Source organism: Solanum pennellii, chromosome 1, assembly GCF_001406875.1.
Source record: "Solanum pennellii chromosome 1, SPENNV200".
NCBI lineage: Eukaryota > Viridiplantae > Streptophyta > Magnoliopsida > Solanales > Solanaceae > Solanum > Solanum pennellii.
Window position 1 is genome coordinate 6,269,832 of NC_028637.1, and position 23,966 is coordinate 6,293,797.

The 23,966-nt window shown below is 31.5% G+C and overlaps 3 protein-coding genes and 1 pseudogene across 3 annotated transcripts; 1 reads left to right on the top strand and 3 right to left on the bottom strand.

The window, feature by feature from the left end:
• Positions 1-401: 401 nt before the first annotated feature.
• On the bottom strand, positions 402-1,232 carry LOC107016873 (annotated as a pseudogene).
• A 4,280-nt stretch (positions 1,233-5,512) lies between these two features.
• On the top strand, positions 5,513-9,574 carry LOC107007872 (mitochondrial outer membrane protein porin of 36 kDa). The gene is made up of 6 exons (XM_015206688.2): positions 5,513-5,685; positions 6,477-6,544; positions 7,226-7,336; positions 8,282-8,368; positions 8,447-8,655; positions 9,021-9,574. Exons 1-6 carry the CDS (start codon positions 5,637-5,639, stop codon positions 9,325-9,327), a joined length of 831 nt encoding a protein of 276 aa, XP_015062174.1. The 5' UTR covers positions 5,513-5,636; the 3' UTR covers positions 9,328-9,574.
• A 16-nt stretch (positions 9,575-9,590) lies between these two features.
• On the bottom strand, positions 9,591-13,248 carry LOC107007873 (hypersensitive-induced response protein 1-like). The gene is made up of 5 exons (XM_015206690.2): positions 12,978-13,248; positions 12,190-12,310; positions 11,226-11,317; positions 11,018-11,114; positions 9,591-10,039 (listed from the first exon to the last, which is right to left on the bottom strand). Exons 1-5 carry the CDS (start codon positions 13,164-13,166, stop codon positions 9,720-9,722), a joined length of 819 nt encoding a protein of 272 aa, XP_015062176.1. The 5' UTR covers positions 13,167-13,248; the 3' UTR covers positions 9,591-9,719.
• A 3,328-nt stretch (positions 13,249-16,576) lies between these two features.
• On the bottom strand, positions 16,577-22,871 carry LOC107008262 (probable serine/threonine-protein kinase PIX7). Its single transcript, XM_015207221.2, has 6 exons — positions 22,152-22,871; positions 19,603-19,937; positions 19,364-19,499; positions 17,857-17,993; positions 17,661-17,784; positions 16,577-17,382 (listed from the first exon to the last, which is right to left on the bottom strand). Exons 1-6 carry the CDS (start codon positions 22,333-22,335, stop codon positions 16,853-16,855), a joined length of 1,446 nt encoding a protein of 481 aa, XP_015062707.1. The 5' UTR covers positions 22,336-22,871; the 3' UTR covers positions 16,577-16,852.
• Positions 22,872-23,966: the final 1,095 nt, after the last annotated feature.

Consider the following 23,966-nt stretch of genomic DNA (forward strand, 5'->3'; position numbering starts at 1 on the left):
GTATCTATCTGATCTATTCTTCCCATAATTGTCTCAAACTGTTGTTTTGTATAAGCTTTTGCCAATGAAAAGAACAACATCTTCAAATCTTCAGTATTTCTATTGAAATTCTTCAAAACATTGACTGATAAATGCCATATGCATGCATAATGTTCTGATTCAGGATATACATTTGTTGTCCCTTTCCATATGCTTTCATTTCTGTGTGACATAAAACACATATTTTGTCTAACTCCATATGCTTCTCTAAATTGCTTAAAGAACCATGTCCATGAAGCATCATTTTCAGAATCTACTATCGCATACGCCAACGGAAGTATATGACCTGCTCATTAATTTTTGAAAAAAATATCACACAAATCAAAAATATCATTCATATATTTTTTCATTATATTATATAATTAGAAAATCATAAAGGCTAATATTTTACCTCCCGGATCCAATGTGCTTGCAGTTAACATTGTACCACCATATGAACATTTTAATGCAGCACCATCAACAACTACAATTGGCCTACAATATTCCCAGCCCCTAATACATGCTTCTAAAGCAACAAATGCATATAAAAATGTATCATCTTCATTCCTTTTTATTTTCAAAACAAATCCTGGAGATGTTTGCTCCCAAATGTAAAAATAACCTGAAAATAACAGTCTAATTCATACATAAAAAATACATATTTTATACATAAAAAATACACATAACTGTTACTGTATAAATTTATCATTATTTTCGAAATTACCTGAAAATAACAGTCCAATTCATACATAAAAAATACATATTTTATACATAAAGAATACATGAAACTGTTACTGCACAACAAAATAACTAATGTTTAAATTTATCATTATATTCGAAATTACCAGGTAATCTTGCATAAGATTCTGTTGGATCTCCTCGCATCAACTTTACTGCTTTTTCTTTAGCTCTCCATGCCTGTATGTATGTCAACGAAACACCATGCAATTTCAACATATCATCAGCTACATCTTTTGGAGTATATACCTTAGATGGATCAATATAATTATCCATTATCAAGACAGCTACAACGTCAGTTATCCCTTGACGTCTAACATAAACTTTTTCTCTAACACAACATGTGTGCTGAGCAATATACTTCCGAACTTTGAATAAACTAGATTTATTCAAACTAGATGCCCTCATCATCCAAGAACAACTCTTAGAAATACAATTCAGGTGATAACTGTTACAAAATTTAATAAAATATACATTACAATATATATACATTGTAACAAAACAAAAAAAAAACAAAAAATAAATTTAAACTTACTTAGATGCATTAAAACGTGCAACCCGAAAGCTGAACTTCTCAACAAGTCCAACATGCCTCATAACCTCCTTAAGGGTTTCTTTATTATTATAAATCTGATTATCAGCTACAAATAAATTAGAATGATCACATATTATATCATTATCTATTTCACTATTATCATTGACAACTCCGTCTAAATCCATTCCGATAAAACTGATAGAATTGTTGGAGTACAGATCTATGTTATTCTGTGATAATCTAACATCAGAATTTATTCTATCATTAATTATAACTCTATGACATTCGTTATACTGCCCACAATCTTTCAAAGTGATGCATAATGGATATTTTGTAAAAAAATTCAAATTCACCCTCATCGGATCTAGATAAACCTTTACCCCAACATCATTATGAATTTTTATAGGTGGACACATTTCGCTAACTATATACTTTATTTCAACAGAATTTAGATTTTCTTCTATGTTTAACTGAGTTACTATAGCATTAACTAAACCAGTATAAAGAGTAGAAGTATCGTATAGGATGCCCTCCATATCAAAGTCAACGTATTTCCCTGTTTCACAACAATAAAATTACATTCAGTGCATCCCATAATAAAATTATACATTTATTCATACATAATTAATACACACTTCATACACAATTTATATACAAGTCACTGTTTAACACACACTTCATACACTTCGTACAAAAATAATACACACTTCATACATAATTTAATACACAATTACTACACTGTTTATACACTATTGTAATTTAATACACAATTAATACATTGTTTATTACACACTTAATACCATTTTATACAAAATTAATACACAAATCATACACAATTTATATGCAAGTCACATATACATGCAATAACAAAATTTTAAATTAATACAAAATTAAAACAATTTTTATACATACTGCATACTACACAACTAACTACTACATACAATCTAAAATACACTTTCATACTCAATTTATCCACTTTAATAAAAAAAATAATATACAGTTAATTCAATTTTTATACAGAATTCATATATATATTACAAATCAATAATAACTACGACAACTATAAACATTGTTTTCGTATATATTGTTCATATACTATTTATATACATTAAAATACAAAATGTATACATTATTAATACAAAATGTCAGATATTGTTCTACTGTTTCAAAAACAAAAAAATTGCTAAATTGATCAAAAACTGTAAATTTTTTAATTTTAACTAGTAATCACATTTAACATCATTCTTCGTTTTAATTACACATGAAAATACATTTAATATTACGAAATATTTATTAGTAGAAACACTGAATTAATGTTTCAAAAAAAAAATATATCAATTTAACATATGCAATATAACAGGGGGAAAAAAACGACACATTACTAAAATATTAAAAAAAACTAACCTGATGAATTCCATTTGCCACCATGTTTAATTAAAATTGACACAATTTTCTCCATCAAATCAAATCTAAACTTTTTCAACCTTCAATTTTAATTTGTTTTTCCAAAAAAAAAAACGATAAAATATGACAGAATTCGAATATATGAATATAGTTCAATTTCTGAAGAAAAAAATGATACACGTTTATGGAAAGAAAGATAACAGAATACAATTTTTTAAGGATATAAAATCAAAAATAATTACCATTAAAAACGGATTGAGATAATTAAGGTGCATATCTATAATTAATATATTTTAAAATCCCTTAAAAGGTGCACATTTTGTTATCAGTTAATAACAGTAACTACATTCACGGAAATTATCCAATTTTAATTAATCATTTTTTAATTTTATTTTTCTTCCTAATTTTACAGAATAAATATTTACAATATTTTAATTTAAAGAAATGCTATAAGTTGATATATTATATGTTATAAAATGAAAATCAAACTCTTGTGCCATAACTTGAGAATATGACTACATAATATGCTATATACCTAATTTACACTTATTTTTATAAGAACCAACAATGATACCAAACGCCCCTTATGGCATTAAAAATAAATACTCCGTTGGAAAAAAAAAAGAGAAAAAAAGCTTAAATATGTCATTAAACTTTTAGGAAAGACTCATTTATGTCACCAGTTAAAAGTTTAGCTTATTTATGTCATTACCGTTAAAATAAAGGCTCATTCATGCCATTATTTTTTAATAATGATTTTGCAAAACTATTTTTGATACGTAGCGGAATTATCATCAATTTTTTTAATTAAAAAAAATTCATTCAATTTTTATTCAGAATTAATTTTTTTATTTAAAAAATTGATGATATGACCAATTATAATTCGGTCACGTCATCAACTTTAAATAAAATCTAATTCAATTTTTTTTTATGAATTATGATTTTTTTTATTTAAAAAATTGATGATGTGGCCTAATTACAATTGGTCACGTGTCAAAAATGGTTTTGTAAAATCACTGTTAAAAAATAATAGCATGAATGAGTTTTTAGTTAAACGGATATGACATCAATGAGCCAAACTTTTAACGGATAACATAAATGAGTCTTTTCTGAAGTTTGATGGTATATTTGAGGCTTCCCCCCTCCCACCCACCCCAAAAAAAGAAAAAACGAAGAAGAAGCAAAACGAAACACAATGAGAAGTGAGAAGCTCTTTTAGCGAACAAAATGAGTTGTTGTGAGTACAGTGATCAGATTACTTCATTCTTAATTAAAGTTCACAAATTCAAACTTAAATATGAAAAAAATCATGATAAATTATCACATTGAATAATTTTACAATATGTAATTAAAATTTAATCAAACACTTCAAACTCGGATGTACATTTCGAACCTCGAGTGAGGTAAAAAAAGCATCTTGGAGGAATTAGCGACAGCATATTCTTCTCCGTAAGCCAATAAGAGAATAAAAGCATATTCTCATGTTGATTTTAGAAAGATAGAAAATGTAAAGGAAATAAGAGTTATAGTTTATAATAATTTTAATTTACAATTACAGTTTGTATTATTTAAATATGAGGTATAATTTCCAAAAAAAAACAACATTTGAACCTTTTTTTTTAATTTAAAAAAGCATATGAAGGAAAATGCTGAAAACGTGCGTGCTTGTTTGTGTATGATTATTTGCCAACAAAGCAAACTAATAGAAAAAATTATATACATTTCTATGGTTTTTTTAAAAAATTATTTTTATACTGATATTTATATTAAAGTTGGAGTAAATTTTCTATTTATGTATTGAGGACTCTTTTGGGAAGTGCTCGTGATATGATATATTTTTTTTAAAAAATAATATTTTGTTAGTTTATTTTTAATTATGATAGTTTTTTTTAGTTAAAGTATAAGAAATTTAATTAATATTTTAGAATGTATTTTTTTGTTATATTGATAATGCAAAAAATTATAATTTATAGTACTTTTCGTATTTAAAATATTTAAATTTTTTACTTAAACTATCGAATTAATGTAATCTAACTTAAAAATTAGTCAAATTAATTTTTTTTGAAAACCATAATATAACGAATAAAATTGAACGAAAATAGTAAATAATTCGAAAGCTCAAATTCAAGACTCTTTTAGTTCTGAAATATAGATATTCTAATTAACCCACCACAATTCATGTTGATAAATTTTCATGACTTGAATTCATGCCTTTTGTTAACAATTGAAAATGTACATAAATATCATAATTCGGATCATAAGAACTTGTTGGACATGTAATATGAAATTACATAATTCATGTGTCAAGTCAATAACGAATAACTATTAATGAATGTAATTTGTGAAATTAGGTCTTAGACCTATTTCACACCCAAAAGCTAGCTCAAAGGGAGGAGGATTGCCCAAGCCTTATAAGGAGTCCACCCATCTCATTAATCACCGATGTGGGGTTTTTGTCATTCTTTAACATAATTCATATTATTTATAATGGATGAACGAGTTAAACGAGTCATAATTTAATCGGTCTAAGTCCGAAGAAAATAAATTAAATTAAACTTTTTTTTTAATTTCAAAATTGACAACGTATCTCTAGGCAGAGCCGAAGGGCTGTGAATGATCCAGGTTGGTCTAACCAAAAAAAAAAATTAAATTCAGTAAAACAGAAAATAATAAAAGTACTAAATTACCCTCACGTTAGATATAATCAACGGTCCAGAATCTCTTCCTTCACATCCATCATTAGATCAAACGGTCTAAAATGAACTAAACGAAATAGTCTAGGGTTATTCCTATTACACTATAATTTTTTTTTTGTAACAAACCAAGTCTTTCGATACACACCGATTCTTTCTCTCTCTGTAAGTAGACTTTCTCTCTCTAGAAGCTTCTCTTTCTCTCTTTTGCAGTTCGAGTTTTTTTTTTTCTCTCTTCTGTTGCAGCGATGGTGAAGGGACCTGGACTTTACTCCGATATCGGCAAAAAAGCTAGAGGTATTTTTTCACTTTTTTTCGTTTTGTTCCGTTTTTATTTCATTGTTTTGGTACTTGTATTGCTCGGATTTTTCAGAAATGTTGTTGTATGGATTTTTTAAAAATTGTAGTACTATTTTTGAAATATTTGATATGCACTAGTTGATATTTTTGAAGAGTTACGTGTAACATAATTTGGTGCCATGTAAACAGCTCTGATTCTCTTAAAATGTTGTTGCATCCTTGTTGAATTATAAAAAAAATTATACTATTTTGTTGGATACACGAAATGCAACTGTTGATATTTTTGAAGAGTTCGAGCAATATAGATTGGTGCTATGTAAATATGTTAGCTACTTTTTTTTTTGGAAATATTCGATAATCACCTGTGAATATTTTTGAAGAGTTTGAGCAACGGAAATGGTGTATTTATTATATCTGGAGGAAATTATTTTTTTCATTGCTGTTTGGTAGTTACTCTATCTTAATTTATGTAGCACCTTTTTGGTTTTTGAGAGTTTGAACTTTTTTAAAAACGATTTTAACTGTTAATTCGGACATGGAGCTTTTTTTAAGTTTTTAGAAATACATTTACATTTTTGGGAACTATGGAGAAGTACTGAAATTGATAATTTGAAGTGCATATGAAAATTTCACAGTAAGGTGCTACGTTAATGAAACGGAGGAAGTTTATAAAACTTCATTTGTACAAAATTAAACATGGAGATTGTTTTGATGAAAAAAATTATCAAATGAACTGCATGTGTGGTGGTAATTGATGGATATTGTATCTTTTTTTTTGTTGTTTTTAGATCTTCTGTACAGGGACTATGTCAGTGACCATAAGTTCACCATCACTACGTTCAGCACAACAGGAGTGGTTAGTTTCTTCCTGGATATGTATATGATTATCATTTAAACTTTTTGCTTATTGTTCATTCGCGGTTGTGTTTTGGGGTGTGGGATGAGAGAGCTGTAGTTTCTGTAGTCAAGTATGAAATTGTGACGAATTTTACTGAATATGCTGGAAATTAGAAGAAGTTAAGGTGTATGTGTGTGGAGCGGGGGTTAATAAACTTGGTCTTATGCTGCTCCTAGGAAGATGGGGGAAGAAACTAATTACTTTAGAAATTAAGAATGAGATGTCATCTGATTTACATTTTACAGGTACATGCGACTGATAATTATTTTCATCTTTTGGAATGGGAAATTTAGGAATTAGAATCTATTGGTTCATTATTTAATTTTAGCAATGAATCTGTTGTATTTTAAAATTATGGTTCATCTATACTGTCTGTTGGGATTTTAATGGAACTTTATACACAAATTTATACTATGAAACATACCGGATTCAGATGAATCCGGTACCACAAGAATGCATTAGCCTCTAGTTATTTTGTTACTTTACTAACTTCAAGCAGAGTGTTTGTATTTCACGGGAGGGACTTCACAGTGCATGTAATGGATTCTTCACATTGTTTGACAATTTGTTATTGAAATTGTTTTGTGGTCAATTAAGACTTCCAAGTATATGTTGCTAAAGGTTTGTCTTACATTTCAGGCTATTACCTCATCTGGTCTGAAGAAAGGTGAATTATTCTTGGCGGATGTTAGCACCCAGCTGAAAAACAAAAACATTACCACTGATGTAAAAGTGGACACCAATTCCAATGTGAGTTCATTTTTCATTACTGGTATCTCATATTTGTTAGTATGTACTATATTTAGCAACTTCTATTGGGAGATACAGTATTGCATTCATACATCTTTGGAGATACTAGGTGCTCAACAGTCAACAGGTTAAGTTTTGACTTGTGAGTTATATTGACCTGGCCACACTTTGGTCAAACTTTCTCAATCCTTCAAGTATCCGTTTCCCTGAATTTATAACACACAAAAATCAAGAAAATCGGCAGTAAAAATGAAGGATTCCCACTTTGGTTACTTTGTTATCATTTTCTTCCTTATGAGCTGATTTAATGCTCTGCGAGCCCATGGAGTCAATAGCTTTCTCCTTGATGTTATTGAAAGATTGTGTTTGTTAGTTTAGCTTGGTGTCTATGATTTGTTTTCACACTGGCAGTTAACAATATTAATATGTTGTCCAACAACTGTAAGGCTGTAATTAAAATGTTTGGATAGTCACTTGACCAATATCTACTATAGTTTTAACTTTTATGTTTCCCATTTGTGCCCTCTTCCCCATGTCGCTGTTGGATCTCTCGTGCAGACTTGCTTTAATCCACATAATGGCATCTTAGGTGTTAGCTTAACATTTGCCTTGGTGATGGTGTGCATGCTTCCTTAAATATAATTCCCCCCTGTTGCATCCCTCCAACCCCGATGTATACCTCCAAACGTTAACTTATAGTGATGGAAGACTGAATTCGTCAAGCATGATAGTCAAGACAAGTTTTGTGGTATTTAAAAAAAGAGTTGCACAATCAAAGTCAGAGGATAGTCAATTGGGGAGGAGAATATCTCCTTTGCACTCTCAGAAGAAGTTGTCCGTCTGCTGTTTTAATTTTCAACTTTTCAGAAGTTCAAGTTTGTTTCATCAAACTGAGCTGTGGGGCGATACAAGAATATGCTAAGTAATTTTGATTGAATGATGCAGCTTTACACCACCATCACTGTTGATGAACCTGCACCAGGACTCAAGACAATTTTCAGCTTTGTTGTACCAGATCAGAAGTCTGGAAAGGTATTAACTTTATTTCTCTGTAGCTGGCTGGTAGTTTAGTGAACTGCGTTATACTAAGCAAAAAGTATTATGTTACAGGTAGAGCTCCAGTACTTGCATGAGTATGCTGGGATCAACACTAGCATTGGACTTACAGCAAGTCCTCTTGTCAACTTCTCTGGCGTTGCTGGAAACAACATCGTTGCTTTGGGCACTGATGTATCATTTGACACTGCTACAGGCAATTTCACAAAATGCAATGCTGGTCTGAGTTTTTCTTCGTCTGATCTGATTGCTTCCTTAGCATTGTAAGTATTTACATGATGTCTTTTTTGGACATAATGTATTTGTTAGATTCTTCATGGAACAAAATCCGTCTTTTAGCCATTTGTTCTCTTTCGAACCGTCAAATGATACCTTGCAATGTCTTGGTTTTCTATCTTTCTGCAAGAAACACTTTTGGCATTTGAATTTTTTCATGTTTTACTAAAGAATGTTTTGTCTCCTCTACTGATGAGATGCTATATTGAAATGATATGATGGCTGTAAAATTGCATCAAAGTTCTAGTACTATTTTGCTGAGATTGCGACAATGGGACCAATATGTTCCATCATCACCTTTGTTGTTTTCTTATCTTTGAACTTTTGTGGACTGAGTACTAATTTTATGCAGGAATGACAAGGGTGATACTGTCAGTGCTTCCTACTACCACACCGTGAAGCCGGTGACAAACACAGCTGTTGGTGCAGAGTTGACTCACAGCTTCTCAAGCAATGAGAACACACTCACCATTGGGACACAGCATTTGTTGGACCCATTGACCACAGTGAAGGCTCGCGTTAACAGCTATGGTAAGGCAAGTGCTCTCATTCAACACGAGTGGCGACCAAAATCCCTCTTCACAATATCAGGTGAAGTTGACACTAGGGCAATTGAAAAGAGCGCTAAGATCGGGTTGGCTGTAGCCCTCAAGCCATGAGTGTGTTACTACCTTACAGAAAAGTGAGTGAAGCTGTGTCATTTTGTATGATCCAGAGTAATAAATTAGATAGATTTGTTTCAGCACATTATCCTTCTGCGCCGGTGAGAATAACCTTAAGCTGGTAATGCAAACTCATGAATTTTTGTTAAGATCCATCCTAAATGTTGATTTTGAGGGGACTGGTTTCTAACCTTTCGCCTGGGCTTCATCATTCGCGTAAGTAATTAATCTTTCTTCCAATTGATACTTTGTAGTCATAATTAAGATGAATCGGAAAGTCTCTCTGCGTAGTAGGATACTTTATGATCTTTCAAGTTTTTAAGTACAAAAGGAACCATAGTGATGTTCAGCATCATAGCCTAAATATGTTCCCTTGATGTGAACTGTTCTTACCTCTGTACAGAAGGCAGATCCTCTGGCTCATGAGGAATGAAAACAGCAGATGTATTAGATGAGACACTTATCTCTTTCATTGTATCAAAGTATTGGGTGATCAAAATCATGTCCATGACATCCTTTGTTGATGCTCCTGGAACACTAGTAGAGAAGCCAATAACACTATCTTTGAGCCCTTCTATGATAGCTTGTCGTTGACGAGCAATTCCTAGCCCTGCTAAGTACTTCGATTCTGCTTCTCCCTCTGCTTGCTTTATCTGCAGAATCTTCTCTCCTTCTGCTTTCTCAAATGCAGCTTCTCTCAATCTTGAAGCTAGTTTCCATGAAATTGTTAAACTTAATACATGCAAACAAGAATTTAATACATTGATCACATAGTTCAATACTTTTAACTTTGTAAACTGTTTAGACTCTTAACTAGTCGAGCTTAATGCCAAGCAGAATGCGTTGCATGAAGCATTTCATGTTTATGTAGGGTTGGGAAGGCCACACCCTTTCTTAAAATGTAATGTAGACGACCTACACTAATGCAAGTTCTAATGATTGATTTTATGATTTGAATTCGTGATCTATAAGTAACAAGGACTCCCTACGAGATGCAATGTAGCAACATTCCAGGTTTATGCAGGGTCGGGGAAGGCCACACCTATTTTGTAGACAATTTATGCTGATGCGAGTACCAATGGTTTATTTTACGACTTGAATTTGTGATATCCAGATAACAAGACCGTGATGCAAACATAAGTTATTGATTTTACGGTTTGTACTTGTGATTTGTAAGTCTCAACGACTTCCATTCCTCCAATGCTCCCCTAAAAGTACCCTTCAGTGCAAATACGTGGTACGAGCACCAAAACTAGTAATCAAGTAATCACATGTTGAAACCCAAAAAGTGGTTCTAGACCAAAAAACAAAAAGTTGACCACAAACAAGTCTCTTGGTAAATAGTACTCGCTTTGTCCCATTTTATGTGAGATAGTTTGATCGGCACAGAGTTTAAGAAAGAAAGGAAGATTTTAAAACTTGTGGTTCAAAATGAATGATAGAAATTTGTGTGGTTGTAATCATTTCACTAAAGGTAAGATTGATATTTTATAATTAAATTGTTACTTTATATAGAAATGTGTTATTCTTTTTGGAACTAACTAAAAATGAAAGTAAGTCACATAAAATGGAATAGAGGGAGTATCATTTTCCAACTTATCTCAGGAATACTATGAAGCAATACTAACAACTCTTTACTTCCATTAAGTGGGGAGAAACAAAAAAACAATTGAAGTATCAGCCATACCTGCATTAATCTCATTCATTGAACTTTTCACTTGATCATGTGGTTCAACATCTACAATAAGAGTCTGAACTATCTCATATCCATAAAGAGACATAACCTATGTAATTCCACAAGGAAAATCAGATATGAATTGATTTAGTTTCTTCTGTTTGTTTTGCTTTAAAGTTGAAGTAGTACTTACTAATATATAAAGAGAGTTTTTAGTTACCTTTTCGAGTCGCTCCCCTACTGTTTTCGCTATCTCAGTTTTCTGTTCAAAAACTTTATCCAGCTCCAATGTTGGAATAGTTGCCCTAATAACTAACAAACATCAATAGAACCTACTCAGCACAGAAGCTTTTGGATTGAAAAAAAAGAGAAGAATTTAAAATAGTGACATTCAAAGCAATGAGAAATAGCAAGGAATATGACAGAAGGCAAAGTAAAGCAAAATCTCTTTAACTAGTGAGTAGTGACATTCTCTATACTCATATCGAGTGTTTATACTAAATCAATACTAATTTATCATGATTAAACCATAAATTAAGGTGAGAATGTGTATTAGTTAATTTTAACCGCGGTTTAGTGATTGATGTGCATGTTAATACATTCATTAGGCTGGTGTAAACACTAGGAGCAGGTTTAGTAAGGCTTGCTTGGGCTGCATTACAGTATAATGGCACGAATAGGCCCTTTCTGTAACGATAGTAGCATGATTGAGCTCAACTATTAACAGATGACATAAATGAACTTTTTTTTCAAAGTTCAATGACATATTTGAGTTTTTTCTCTTACTTTTTTCTTTCACTCGTAGTGTGGAGAAGAAGTGGACTCAAGACATCCTACTAATTGAGTTAAGGATGTAAACATTACAACAAAAACAAAAACATTACAACAAAAACAACTTTTAGCGGCAACAAAATATTGATATTAATAAAGAGTGCTAAAGTTTTTACCGGCATTAGTTAAGTGTCATTAGAATCTATGTCGCTAAAGGCTTTAGGGACATATACAAAGAATGTTAATTGCCGCTAAAAATACATATTTAGCCCGCTAATGATCCTTTTTGATGTAGTGAAAACGTATCAATAGCAATTGCTTTTTAGATCGTTTTGCAATACATTTCGATACAAAAAATCTTATAGAAGAGGGTAATTACAAGTATACAACAAGCATAAGAATTGCATCCTAACCATCAAAGACATATGCTTGAATCTGCTCCTTTGTGTTGCTTAGTTTATAGAAAGCATCAGCTGCCTTGTCTGCCAAAGCTCTATATTGGATTGAAGCAACCAAAGTCACAAAAACATTATCCTGAGAATTATATCTTTCATCAGAAACAACTAAAAACATTTGCTTTATAAAATAGTTAGAAGTTATATACTACCAAAGAGTATTGATTGCACATTATTTGGTTTTAAAACTTCCAACTATTTTGGAAACCCTTTACCTTCTCCAGACTTCACTTGTGAATTTCACTGGTATGTCGTTACCCTAGTCATTTCAACTTCTTTAAATAATCAAGAAATCGGTGTGGTGCCAACTCCTAGGATCAACAACAACATTCAAAACTCAGGATAATAGGCCCGCTCCTCTACCCTTATTTACTCAAATACTAGGCTTAAATCGCTTTGCCCAAAGCGAACAACATCTAGTCTAAGTCATAAGTCCATCAACCTTTGTCACTTGAACTAAGTCCCGGGGGAAACTAGCAATTGTAACCACAATATCTCATAATTGTAATCTCGGGACTAAAATCACGACTATAACCTGAATAACTTATGTCAATACTTTCTATATGAGACAAGTTATCCATATCATAGTCTTGATTTTAATACCGATTTTACCTAATACCTTCAATTAAATGTGACATAAATTTAATTCCAAAATTTAAATCGAAATAACTCACCTAATTCCTCGAACCAAAAGGCAAGCTAAGCTAGCCTTTTGAGTAAGATGATAAAGAAGAAAATATGCAAACCTTAGTCTTGGATTCACATGTAATGTCAAGTTGTTGGACTCTAAGTGAAAGATAACCAGCTAATTGACTTCCAAAACACCAAGGCATGAAGTGAAATCCAGGACCAAGAACATCATCATACTTGCCAAAATTTTCCTTAATAGCAACTGTGGATTGATCCACTTGAATACAACCAAAAGCTTGTCCCATATCTAAAATAATCAATTAACATATAGTAATAAAGAGGATAATATTATTATTAGAATCTTGGTTTGTTTATTTAGACAGGACTAGATCTTAACCATACAAGTGAAAGACAAGATTCACAAAAGGGGTCAATATGTCTGCTTGGTTTTTTAAATTAATCAGTATCGTTTGATAGGGTGTATAAGAATAGTATAAATATTAAATTTTAGTATAATATTTGGTTGCAAATGTAAGTGTGATATTAGTTATAAATCTTATTTTATACTACTCTTACATGGTAACTCATGATATTAGTAATACCAGATACTAGTTCTATTTTAATACACCTTATTCATTTAATAAAACAAATTAAATCGTCATATTTAATACTATTCTTATATACCCGATTAAATTAACATGAAAGTTGATATATATTGTAAGCCACTAACAACTTTTGGATAAGAGTGAACAGAGTCACTTTCAGCAAGAATTGGTCAACTTATTATCATATCCAACCCTTTATTTTGTGATTTTGTGTTCCAAATTATATTTTAAGCATAATATAACCATAGATTAGTGAAATGATTTATGATCTCGGTGTTTTTTAATGGAGGAAAATATTTTTGACTTTTTTCATACTTGATTATGAGAATTTTTTAATCTTCTTTTTTTAGTAAAACAAGTCCCTTTAAAAATAATTTTAAACAAGTTAAACGGATGACATTCGATATTAATTATATCGCCATTCTTCAATATATCTTACTTTTACCCTCACTTGGTAGCCTCTATTTACACCACCCCACTTATATAATACTAGTGAACTTAGCCGCGCTTTGCGCGATAAAAAATTACTCGTTAAATTTGCTAAATAATTAATTTTTTTGAATAGTTGATTACTTAATATATTTCTAAAGATTCTTTATAGTCTTTAATCTAAATATATCAAATTTTAAGTCTTAATTAAGTTTATTATTAGTACTTAAATTTTATATCTTTTGTAATTTGAAATCGCTTAAGAATTTTCGAAATTATAAAAAAAAATCCTAAATTTATCCTCTTTATTTTAATAAGAAAAGTAAATTTAATGTAATAAGTTGAACTCTTTATGAAATTTAAATTTAATTTAATAATATAATAAGCTTAATGTAAATATAGTTTTTTTCTAATATCTATTCTTTTCCTTCAAAAGTATTATACTTTCCTTTAGTAATGAATTTTTTTTTCATCTTTCACTAATCTTAGATTATGAAATGTTTGTAAATCATTTTCTATCTTGACTAATTTTACTACAATTGTCATATACTGCCTATTATTTATATAAAAATGAATAGATTGAAAGATAAATAGTCTCAATTACGCAAATAATATAAAGTATTCAAATAAATTAAACCCAAATTATATATATGTATTAACTAAAATACAACTTTAAACTTACCTATATTTTAGTTACAATTTCTAAATTATTCTAAAAGGTAAACATAAATAAAAATTGTGAAATTGCCTAATCCTCAAAATTGATTTCATTATTCAAAATAAAATATATACAATGTTGAAACCATTAAAAGAACCTTAAAAGATAATAAACAAAACGATTCAAGTCTTCAAAGTTAAAATTAATATACCTGAAATTTCAATAATATTATTTAGTGTAGGTATAAATTATAATTAGATAAATTAATCAAAGAATCCTTGTTGGAGTACCAAAGAAAATTAAAATAAATTAAAATTAAACAAATAAACAAAATAATCTTTGTAGGAATACCAAAGAAAATTATCCTAGCCTCTAATTATTCAATTTGTACACACTCTCAATGTTCACTACACCATTTGAAGATTAATGGACATAAACATTAATGTAGGGTTCCTTTTCCTTGTGAGTTTATGAAAGTTAAACTTAAATATTGTCATATGTTCATCTTGTCTTCCATTATAAATAATAAAGATTATTTTTAAAAAAAATGTGCAAAATAATAAGTACACTAAAATCATCAATAATGAGGAAAAAACCAAAAAAAAAAAAGAACAAAAAAAATATTGTAAATAAAAGACATCAAACAAACTGAAATAAAAAGAGTAACATGATTGAAATATTGTACTCATCAAAATTGAATTTCCAAAATTGTCATATACTCGTCTACTCGTCCACACTGTTAAGTATTAACAATAGAAGTTAGTCACAAAGAATATATATATATATATATATATATATATATAAAATTAGACATAATCAAAGTGATGTACCTTGGTAACTCAAATTAAATATTGTTCTCATTGAATTTGAATTCCCAAAATTGTCAAATGCTCATCTTATCTTCCACATTGTAAAAGTTAGTAACAAATAAACTATATATTATAAAATTAGAAATAACCAAATTGATGTACTTTATTTAGTATAAATATGATGAAGAAAGGAAAAATAAAATAAAAAATTCTTGCATTGGTGAAGATGACATGGTTTTAGTATTTATAGTAATCCATAAATTCTTAACTATTGAATAAATAAATTAAAAGAGTAATGGAGTAATCAATACCTACAATTGTAACTTATATTGGTCATTAGTGTCTTAATTATAATTTAGTAATACTTTCAAGAAGGAATAGGGAAAGGTTTAAATATTTAAAGGGATAAATTGTAACTTATATATACCTAAAATAATAAAGGTATTAATGGAGGAATTTAAAGAGAAATAATCAATAGAGGATATTTATTTAATTTAACTAACATATCAAGATAAAAAAAAGAGAAAAAAAATCTTTAAAAAAAGATAAAATATATAAATTCTAATGCTGGCCTATGAGGGCTGCCACATCAGCAATTTCATATCCAGATTTATATATATATATAGATTTGTTTATATTATATCTAAATATTTTTATGATAATAGTAAGTTAAAAGAGAAGAAGAACCGTGAGTTGTCTGATTATGAATTATTTTATTAAGAATAAAATAAAAATATTTCCAACTTAACTTTACATCGAAAGGTACGGGTAAGACCAATAATAAAAAAATTTGCATCCCTTTATGTCCTCTTCTAAATAATTCTTTTTTTTTTCTTTTGATTACTGGATTTTAGAGTGGTGCAATTAAGAACAAACCTTGGAGCAACAATAAAATTGATTCTTAATTTAGACTTAATGAAGCTGGACTTCCAAGCAACACTAAGATTTACTCTTGGTTAAGACTTTCGAAATGAATATTGGAGCAATAGTAAAATTGTTCTTGTACGACCTATAAGTCGATAGTTGAAGTCGTAAACTCAACTGAAGTCGTAAAGTCAAGTATTGATCGTTGTATCAAGATAGATTGTCTACATTATCTTCTTGCGGTGCAAACTTTCCCTAGATTATTGTAAACCCGAGATGCTTTGTACACTAGAGTAGATGCTTATGGAGTAGGTCAAAGGTGACCAACTTTTGGAGAAAGTATGAGCAAGTAAAAAAAAAATTCCCTTTTATTTGCTAGTTCACCTTGTGATGTGGGTTGAAGAGAAATAGGAAGAGTGATTTATCTTGACACAAATATATTTACTCCATGGTGCTTACATTACACTCTTTACAAGGAGTTGAGCACTCTCATAGATCACAGCATGTAAAATGTGTACTCCTATTCCCTTGTCAATCACCCAAGCATAAATTGTAGGCACAACAAAATATATTCATAGAGGGTTGAAGAAAAGAATGGTAAAAACAGACCACAGCAGAATCCAATTCTATGGTTTGCCATTTGGATTTGGCGAGTTCTGAGAAAGTTGATGACGGTATGGAGAAGCATGAGAACCATTTGGAATCGAAAGGCTTCTTGGTGGTTGTTGTTGTCCATTCCTTGAGAACGATCCTTGCGTTCTAAGGACATTTCTTGTATTAGGGCTTGGGCTTGATCCAACTCGGTCTGCTTGTGTCGTCTGGAAATAGTAGGAGGAGCTGGCCATGTCCTTGAGGTTTGGCAAAGGCTTCAAGGCTTCAACAACATCACTCATCATAGGTCTGACTTTGGGATCCCGGCTAAGGCATCGTGCAGCCAGCTGTGCAGCTTTCTGTGCACCTTTTATAGAAAAATGGCCTTCAAGTCTAGGATCTATCAATTTATAAAACCTTCTTCTTTCACCCAAATGTGGCCGTGCCCACTCAACAAGGTTGTGTTCACCGTTTGGCCGGTTCTTGTCCATGGATCTCCTACCTGTCATCATTTCAAGCAGAACTACACCGAAACTGTAGACATCACTCTTTGATGTCAAATGTCCTGAGAAAAAAGAGTAGTACACAACATGTTTAATTAAAGTTCCACTCAGCAGATGTGAGAAACATTCTAAAGCTTTTCGACAGTGGTTCAGATCATGGAGACATACAGAGACATCGATATAAAGAAAAACGAGATTAAAATGATTTGTAAGCAAACTAATAGCCAACTAGGTTAGACTTGAAGAGACGCAGAGAATCTGATAAAGCTGAGCGGGCCGTCCAAGTAGAAAGTGGGCACGCATTGTAGGAAGAAAGAAGCAACTGAGATCTCAATCTTACCTGTCATCACATACTCTGGAGCTGCATAACCATATGTTCCCATGACACGAGTAGAAACATGGGTCTTGTCGCCCTCTGGAGCATCTTTGGCAAGTCCAAAATCAGAAAGTTTGGCATTGTAATCCTGAGAGAATGCTTTATTAGAAGAATGATAAAAATGGGCGAGAGATCAATTTGCCAATGTGTTTGAACACACCGCATCTAGAAGAATGTTGGACGTTTTGAAATCACGGTATATCACTGGTCTTTCTGCTTCCTCGTGAAGAAAAGCAAGACCTTTTGCTGCACCCAATGCTATCTTCATGCGGATGGACCACGGAAGAGGCAGGGACCCTGATAATAAATAAGTTATTACAAAGTTTCATAAAAGATATGCAAGGACATGACATCCACAGCAGAAATCACAGATATGAACATAAAATATTTGTTCTAGAACTTTGCAAGTACTAACATCAATTCACCAGATACAGACTGCAATACTGAATCATATTTTGGTTATTCAAGAAATATGCTAAATGCAGAAAACTGGAACATAAAATGCATACAAGACCAATAAAGGTTAGCCTTTGGTGTAACCATTTGTCTTTCGCAAGAATCACCAAAACCCTCCCAACTATGATTGCTAGTGGCCGAACCGTAGATCGTACTGAAAAGGAAAGACGAGTAAGACCAACTCCAATCACTTCAAAATAGCTATAAGATCCAGAGTAATGCAGTCCAAGAACTCAGTCACATTCCAAATTGAAGACTGCTATCTTAAGTCAATCAACATTCAAGACATACCCATAGCAAGAGAAGGTAACAGCAAAAAGATACTCTCGCCCTGCACGAAGGCAGGACATTGCCAACAGTCGAATCACGTTTGGACCGGCGGTATTTGTATAGTACCTTTTTCAAGATTCTTTGTACCCTCAAGGACATAAGTCACTTTTGTTCTGTTAGCACAAAAAAGTACATTTCCCATTGATATTAAAGAAATAAACACTAGAAGAAGAAAATATATTCACATAAGAAGCTTCTGCACCCTAGCAAATTGACACAGGTCAATAATACAAAGTATGTAATGTAGAACTAATAGAGCTGACAAGATTGCCGATAAAATATGAAGACTGCCTATAAGTTTTTTTCCTCAAACTCATCTGATGCAGATTTTGCAGAAGGCCTTCAACTTTTCCCTGTTTTTAATCTGTGATGATAACAGAAGAAAGAAAGCAGACTCCCAAAAAGATGATTGCTTGCTAAATGGACAAACCCGCTATGGTTTGATCTGGGATCAGGAAACAATGTGAAAAGATCATTCCCCCTGTTGGTAGCTTAGCAAATATGGAGAACTCCATAGTACAATTTTTTAACTGGTAGTGGAACATAAATTAATCTGTCTTACTTCATAGATTGTTAAACAGCAACAAGCCACAGGTGTGATATGCCATGTGACTAAAGCAATTAGTGGTTGCAGAGGAGGTCAGCATGATGCATGTTAATTTAAGACGATGAATAGCTTACCTAAAAATTAACTTGTGTGCAACCAAAAATCTCCGGTAATTAATACATCCAAAACATCATTTCTTCTCATTTTTTTGGGAGGTGGGGGTGGGGGTGGATAAAATTTAAGAATACACATATTACAAACTGATCTTCGAATATAATCAAAATTCAAAGAATGCAACACTGTAAAGCATATCAGAAAAGGTTCAATTACATACTCCTGAACAGATGGTTTTCCAAGCTTCCTCGAGGCATAAATTCATAAACCAGCAACCTCTGATCATCTTCAATACAGTAACCAATTAGTTTAACCAAATTGGGATGAATGAGATCGCCAAGGAAATTTACTTCCGCCTGCCAAATGAGATAGTAAATTAATACAAGCCAACATGAAAAAAAATAGCAAAAATAAAGGATACAACATAAGCTTTTAAATAAGATCAAGAGAGCAGCAAACCAGCCATTCTTTGTGACCCTGTAGTCCATCATGATTTAGAGTTTTCACAGCAACAGTAAGCCCTGTTCCTGGTTTAACAGGTGCCGTCCCATTCTCTTCAATCCAACCCTTAAAGACACAACCAAAACCCCCTTCACCAAGAAGGGATTCTGGTCTAAAGTTTCTTGTAGCCAACTTCAAATCATTAAATGTGAACTTCCGAAGCTGCGCAAAAACCTTAAGTTCCTCTTCGAGTTTGGAAGTGGAAGAGTTACTTTCAGCATTACTTGTGGTTGTGGATGAGATAATTGGAGCAACAGGCTGGTCTATGCTTGTATCATTTGTCGATTTACTTTCTGCCAATAATGATACAAGATATTAGGACCACGAGCACTAAATACCATTAAAAGAAATATGTTACTCCCTCGGTTTAAAAAAGAGACCTACTTTCCTTTTTAGACAGTTAAAAAGGAATGACCTCTTTTCTTTTTCGACAACACTTTAATTCCAGGTATCCACGTGGCATGTTTAAGACCACAAGATTAAAAGGTTTTTTTGGTACATTTGACATAACTTTAATTTAGGACCACAAGATTGAAAAATCTTCATTATTTTCTTAAACACCGTGCCAAGTAACACTAGGTCATTCTTTTTAAACAAAAGGAGTATTTAATTTAATCCTTAAAACCCCTTAAATTTTCCTATCAGTTAGGAATAGTATAAAGGTTTTGAAAGAGCTACTGAAGCGAGTAAAGGTGTAACTGTGTAAGTACTATGTGTGTGTGTGACATAGTATGTATTTTTTATGGATTTGTTCTCATTGCCAAGTGAACATTGATCCAATGACATCGTATTTTTCTTCAAATATATGTGTAGTCTGTGCTTGCAATAGTAGATAAAGGTTTAATCTATTGTTCAAATCTATATCTAGATGACTTTAACAGTCTAATTTACCATCTCTTCTTCAGTAAACAAAGAAAATGGCTAAGATATCTTTTTGAGATTCATCAGCACAAAAGTTGTGCTAGCAGCCATAATATCAATTCAGAAATGAATAATTGAAAAACATCCTTATCAATCTACAAGGATTCTCAAAGTTGTACCGACATTTCAGCTTCATCTGCGTGGTTTTCTTTTCACCAAAATTCAGAAGACAAGATACACTTGACTTTTGCACTAAACTACTTCTAACTTCAAAAAACCTTGCATTTCTTTTTTCCCACACAGTCCACCAAATGTATTTTGGGACGAAATTCCTCCATTTCGTTTGTCTTACAATTACCTCCTACATTATTCCAGCACCCCACAAGATCACATGTATTCTAGGCATGACTCATCTAAGACCAGACGTACTTAAAAGAGCTGCCACATTTGGTCAGTGATTCCACAAAGAAAATGAATAAGATATTAATTCTACCAAATCAAGTGTGTGAATGCAAATTTGAAATCACAAAATGGTGAGAATCCAGTATTCAAAAGGCTCAGACGAAAAATGAAAACTCAAGACAAGAATGAAGGAGGTTCTAACAAATCCCACAATCTGTCGGAAGTTTTTTTGTGCACCCGAGAGTTACAACTTTGCCATTTTAATCAAATTCTATACTTGGTGATCATATCAGCAGAGTGAGGGTGAATTACAGAAAACAAACATTGATTCATCTCTTGTCATTGATTGTTGACTCCAATTAAGTTCGTCTTGCAGCTTTAAATATCATAGTTGAATTCGTAATTTGAGAAAATTGCGACACAGGCAAACTTAAGAGAAAAGGGGAAAAAATACCAATAACAACAAGAATGATGTGAGAAATCTGCATAACGCTAATGTCAACATCATTATCCAGAAACACAAACATTGTTACCTAAGTTGCGTGTACTCTTCACTTTCGATGCCACACCCGTGTCGGATTCTCCAAAATAACACGAATTTTCGAGAATCTGACACGCAACTGTTGACATTTTTGAAGAGTCTGAGCAACAAAGATCGTTACGCTGACATGACTGTGGCCTTGCAAAAAGGAGCCTTCACAAGTTCCCTAGGTTTGTTCTAGTAATACCCCTTCCAGATGTATCAAAAACAAATACTTTGATCTATCAAATGAAATAATGCCTCTTACAGAATACAGCTACCCATCTTGAATTTCTTTAAGTTGGCTTCATTATTAGTTTCTCTGAGTTAACATCATCAACTTATACAGCAAGAAGAAACATATGGAAGCTTCTTCCCACATTGAATTTTTAAATATTCAACCACACACCATTTAACTAAACTCAATTCATTTCACTACTTAAGAAATAGAGAATAACCCTTCAAAATCACAGCAGCAATCAGTCTCAAGCTAATAACAATAAGGCATGCCCTAAGGGCTCAAATAACCATTTCCAACAACAACAACAACAACAACAACAAAAACCTCTCCGTCTAACCTCTTCTCCCAGCGACTATGAATGTAAGTGACAAAATTCTTTTATAAGATAGGATCAATCTTCAAGGAAAACCAATTGAAAAATGCAATTAAAATTTGCAAGCATAATAAAACAATGGAGCTTCTTCAATGTAAGTTCGAAATTACCACAGCGAGTGCTGATGCCACTGATGGAGTTATCAACTTTAGATCTTGAGGAAATACAGCTACTAATAAACCTCAACTTCATCCAGCAGCCAGTCTCCTCCTCATCCCCTTCTTTTTTCTTCCTTCCCTTTGATTTCTCTACATCCCAAGACCTCCCTTTTACACCATCACCACCTAATCCCATAGTTTAACAATACCAACAATCAAACTCAAAAATCATCAAATCCCACCTTACCCACCCCTCCAAGACACCAACTTGAAATCAACCCCCTCACACAAACCCCAAAAATGTGATCTTTTTCCAAACCCTTAAATTATCAGCTAAACAACTGAACCAAAGTTTCCTATTTAGCACAAACATGACCCAATGGAGACCCAAAAAGGGAATTCCAAATATATACACTTCCTTTAGAGCAAAACCCTCCAACACCAAGTATTAAAAAAGGACAAAAATACAATAAATATACAGATGAAATAGCTCAGACCCAGTTCAAGAATTGAAGAAAATATGACATTGAATCCAAAAAAAAAGCTAACTTTGATTCAGATCAACAACCCCATCTTGACCTTCAAAGGAAAAAACACTGTATCAGATAATCCCACTTCAAAAAGTGCCCCGAAAAAATGTCTGCTGCCCCAAAGATACTGAAATCTTAACAAAAGGACTCAAATATGCTGACCATTTCTGCCTCCTCAATCAGAAAAAGATACACATAGTAATAAAAAATAATTATTTTATAAGTAATTAATAAAATTAGTAGGGGGTGGTTTTGAGTGGGGGTGGGGTATTATATGTCTAGGTACAGGAATGTATGTCTGTGTGACATCTCGTTCGGTTGAAAACAAATTATCCCGAGACTAGCTATTTCAAAATTATTATTTCATCTTTAAAGTTCAAAATAACCTTCAAAATAACCAATTTCAGATAAGTTATTATATGATTTTATTTGAATTAAATTTATGATAAACTTATTCTAAATTTATCTCGAGATAAGTTGTACATCAAATGAATTCTGAATACATGTATTAAATTATAGTCACGAAATTGTAATTTCTAAAAACTTGTATTATTGTTAAAGATAAAATAAAATAATTTCAAATTAAATATTAAATCTAATATAAAATTTATATTATTAATCAAATAATTTAATATCCTATTTTACCTGCGCACCAGACGAACTTGGATGTATATACAAGCCACAAGGTCTGCTAATCATAAGCTAATACTGCAAATTAACTCCCTTTTAAAAAAGTAAAGTTTAGTACTTACTATTTTTTTTATTCTAATTAAAAACTTATAAAACATGTGCATATTTTGAAGAAACTGTATATTTTTAAACTTTTAATATTTTTTTTAATGTTAGTATAAGACAAACAGACCTATTAGAATCGACATAAAGGTCTTTGTATAATTGATTGAGTTTGATAAGAATTAGAATGTTCAAAGAATCAAATTCGATAATTTAAATAGAAAAGAAAATATTATTAGTTTATGGATAATGAATTAGGAATATTAGTGAACAATTTGATAGGAATTTGCTTTTATTATTATGGGGTTATCAATTTGATAATAATTTAATTTTTTTTTTGAAATGAATTATCCGATAATTCCATAACAGTTGAGGATAAATCTTGAAGGTTCATTATGTTTTACTATTTTGATTGTGCAAATAATACAAAATCAGTTGATTCCTTTTATATCAAATGTTATGCTTGTTATTTTCTACTTGCAATTAATCTTTCTAATATTGTTATCACTTTGTTATTAATAATATTAATTTTAGGCGTAAATTAGTTGATAATTTTTGAAATATC

What these genes read in the sequence shown, in the direction of transcription:
- LOC107007873 (XM_015206690.2), bottom strand. Translation starts at nt 13,166, where the DNA reads ATGGGACAAGCTTTTGGTTGTATTCAAGTGGATCAATCCACAGTTGCT. An exon ending in CATGTGAATCCAAGACTAAG is followed by an intron (nt 12,311 to 12,977) that starts GTTTGCATATTT and finishes TATAATTCTCAG; the next exon opens with GATAATGTTTTTGTGACTTT. An exon ending in TCAAGCATATGTCTTTGATG is followed by an intron (nt 11,318 to 12,189) that starts GTTAGGATGCAA and finishes GATGTTTGTTAG; the next exon opens with TTATTAGGGCAACTATTCCA.
- LOC107007872 (XM_015206688.2), top strand. Translation starts at nt 5,637, where the DNA reads ATGGTGAAGGGACCTGGACTTTACTCCGATATCGGCAAAAAAGCTAGA. An exon ending in CGTTCAGCACAACAGGAGTG is followed by an intron (nt 6,545 to 7,225) that starts GTTAGTTTCTTC and finishes CTTACATTTCAG; the next exon opens with GCTATTACCTCATCTGGTCT. An exon ending in CTGATTGCTTCCTTAGCATT is followed by an intron (nt 8,656 to 9,020) that starts GTAAGTATTTAC and finishes AATTTTATGCAG; the next exon opens with GAATGACAAGGGTGATACTG.
- LOC107008262 (XM_015207221.2), bottom strand. Translation starts at nt 22,335, where the DNA reads ATGGGATTAGGTGGTGATGGTGTAAAAGGGAGGTCTTGGGATGTAGAG. An exon ending in AGGGTCACAAAGAATGGCTG is followed by an intron (nt 19,500 to 19,602) that starts GTTTGCTGCTCT and finishes CTCATTTGGCAG; the next exon opens with GCGGAAGTAAATTTCCTTGG. An exon ending in CCAACATTCTTCTAGATGCG is followed by an intron (nt 17,785 to 17,856) that starts GTGTGTTCAAAC and finishes GCATTCTCTCAG; the next exon opens with GATTACAATGCCAAACTTTC.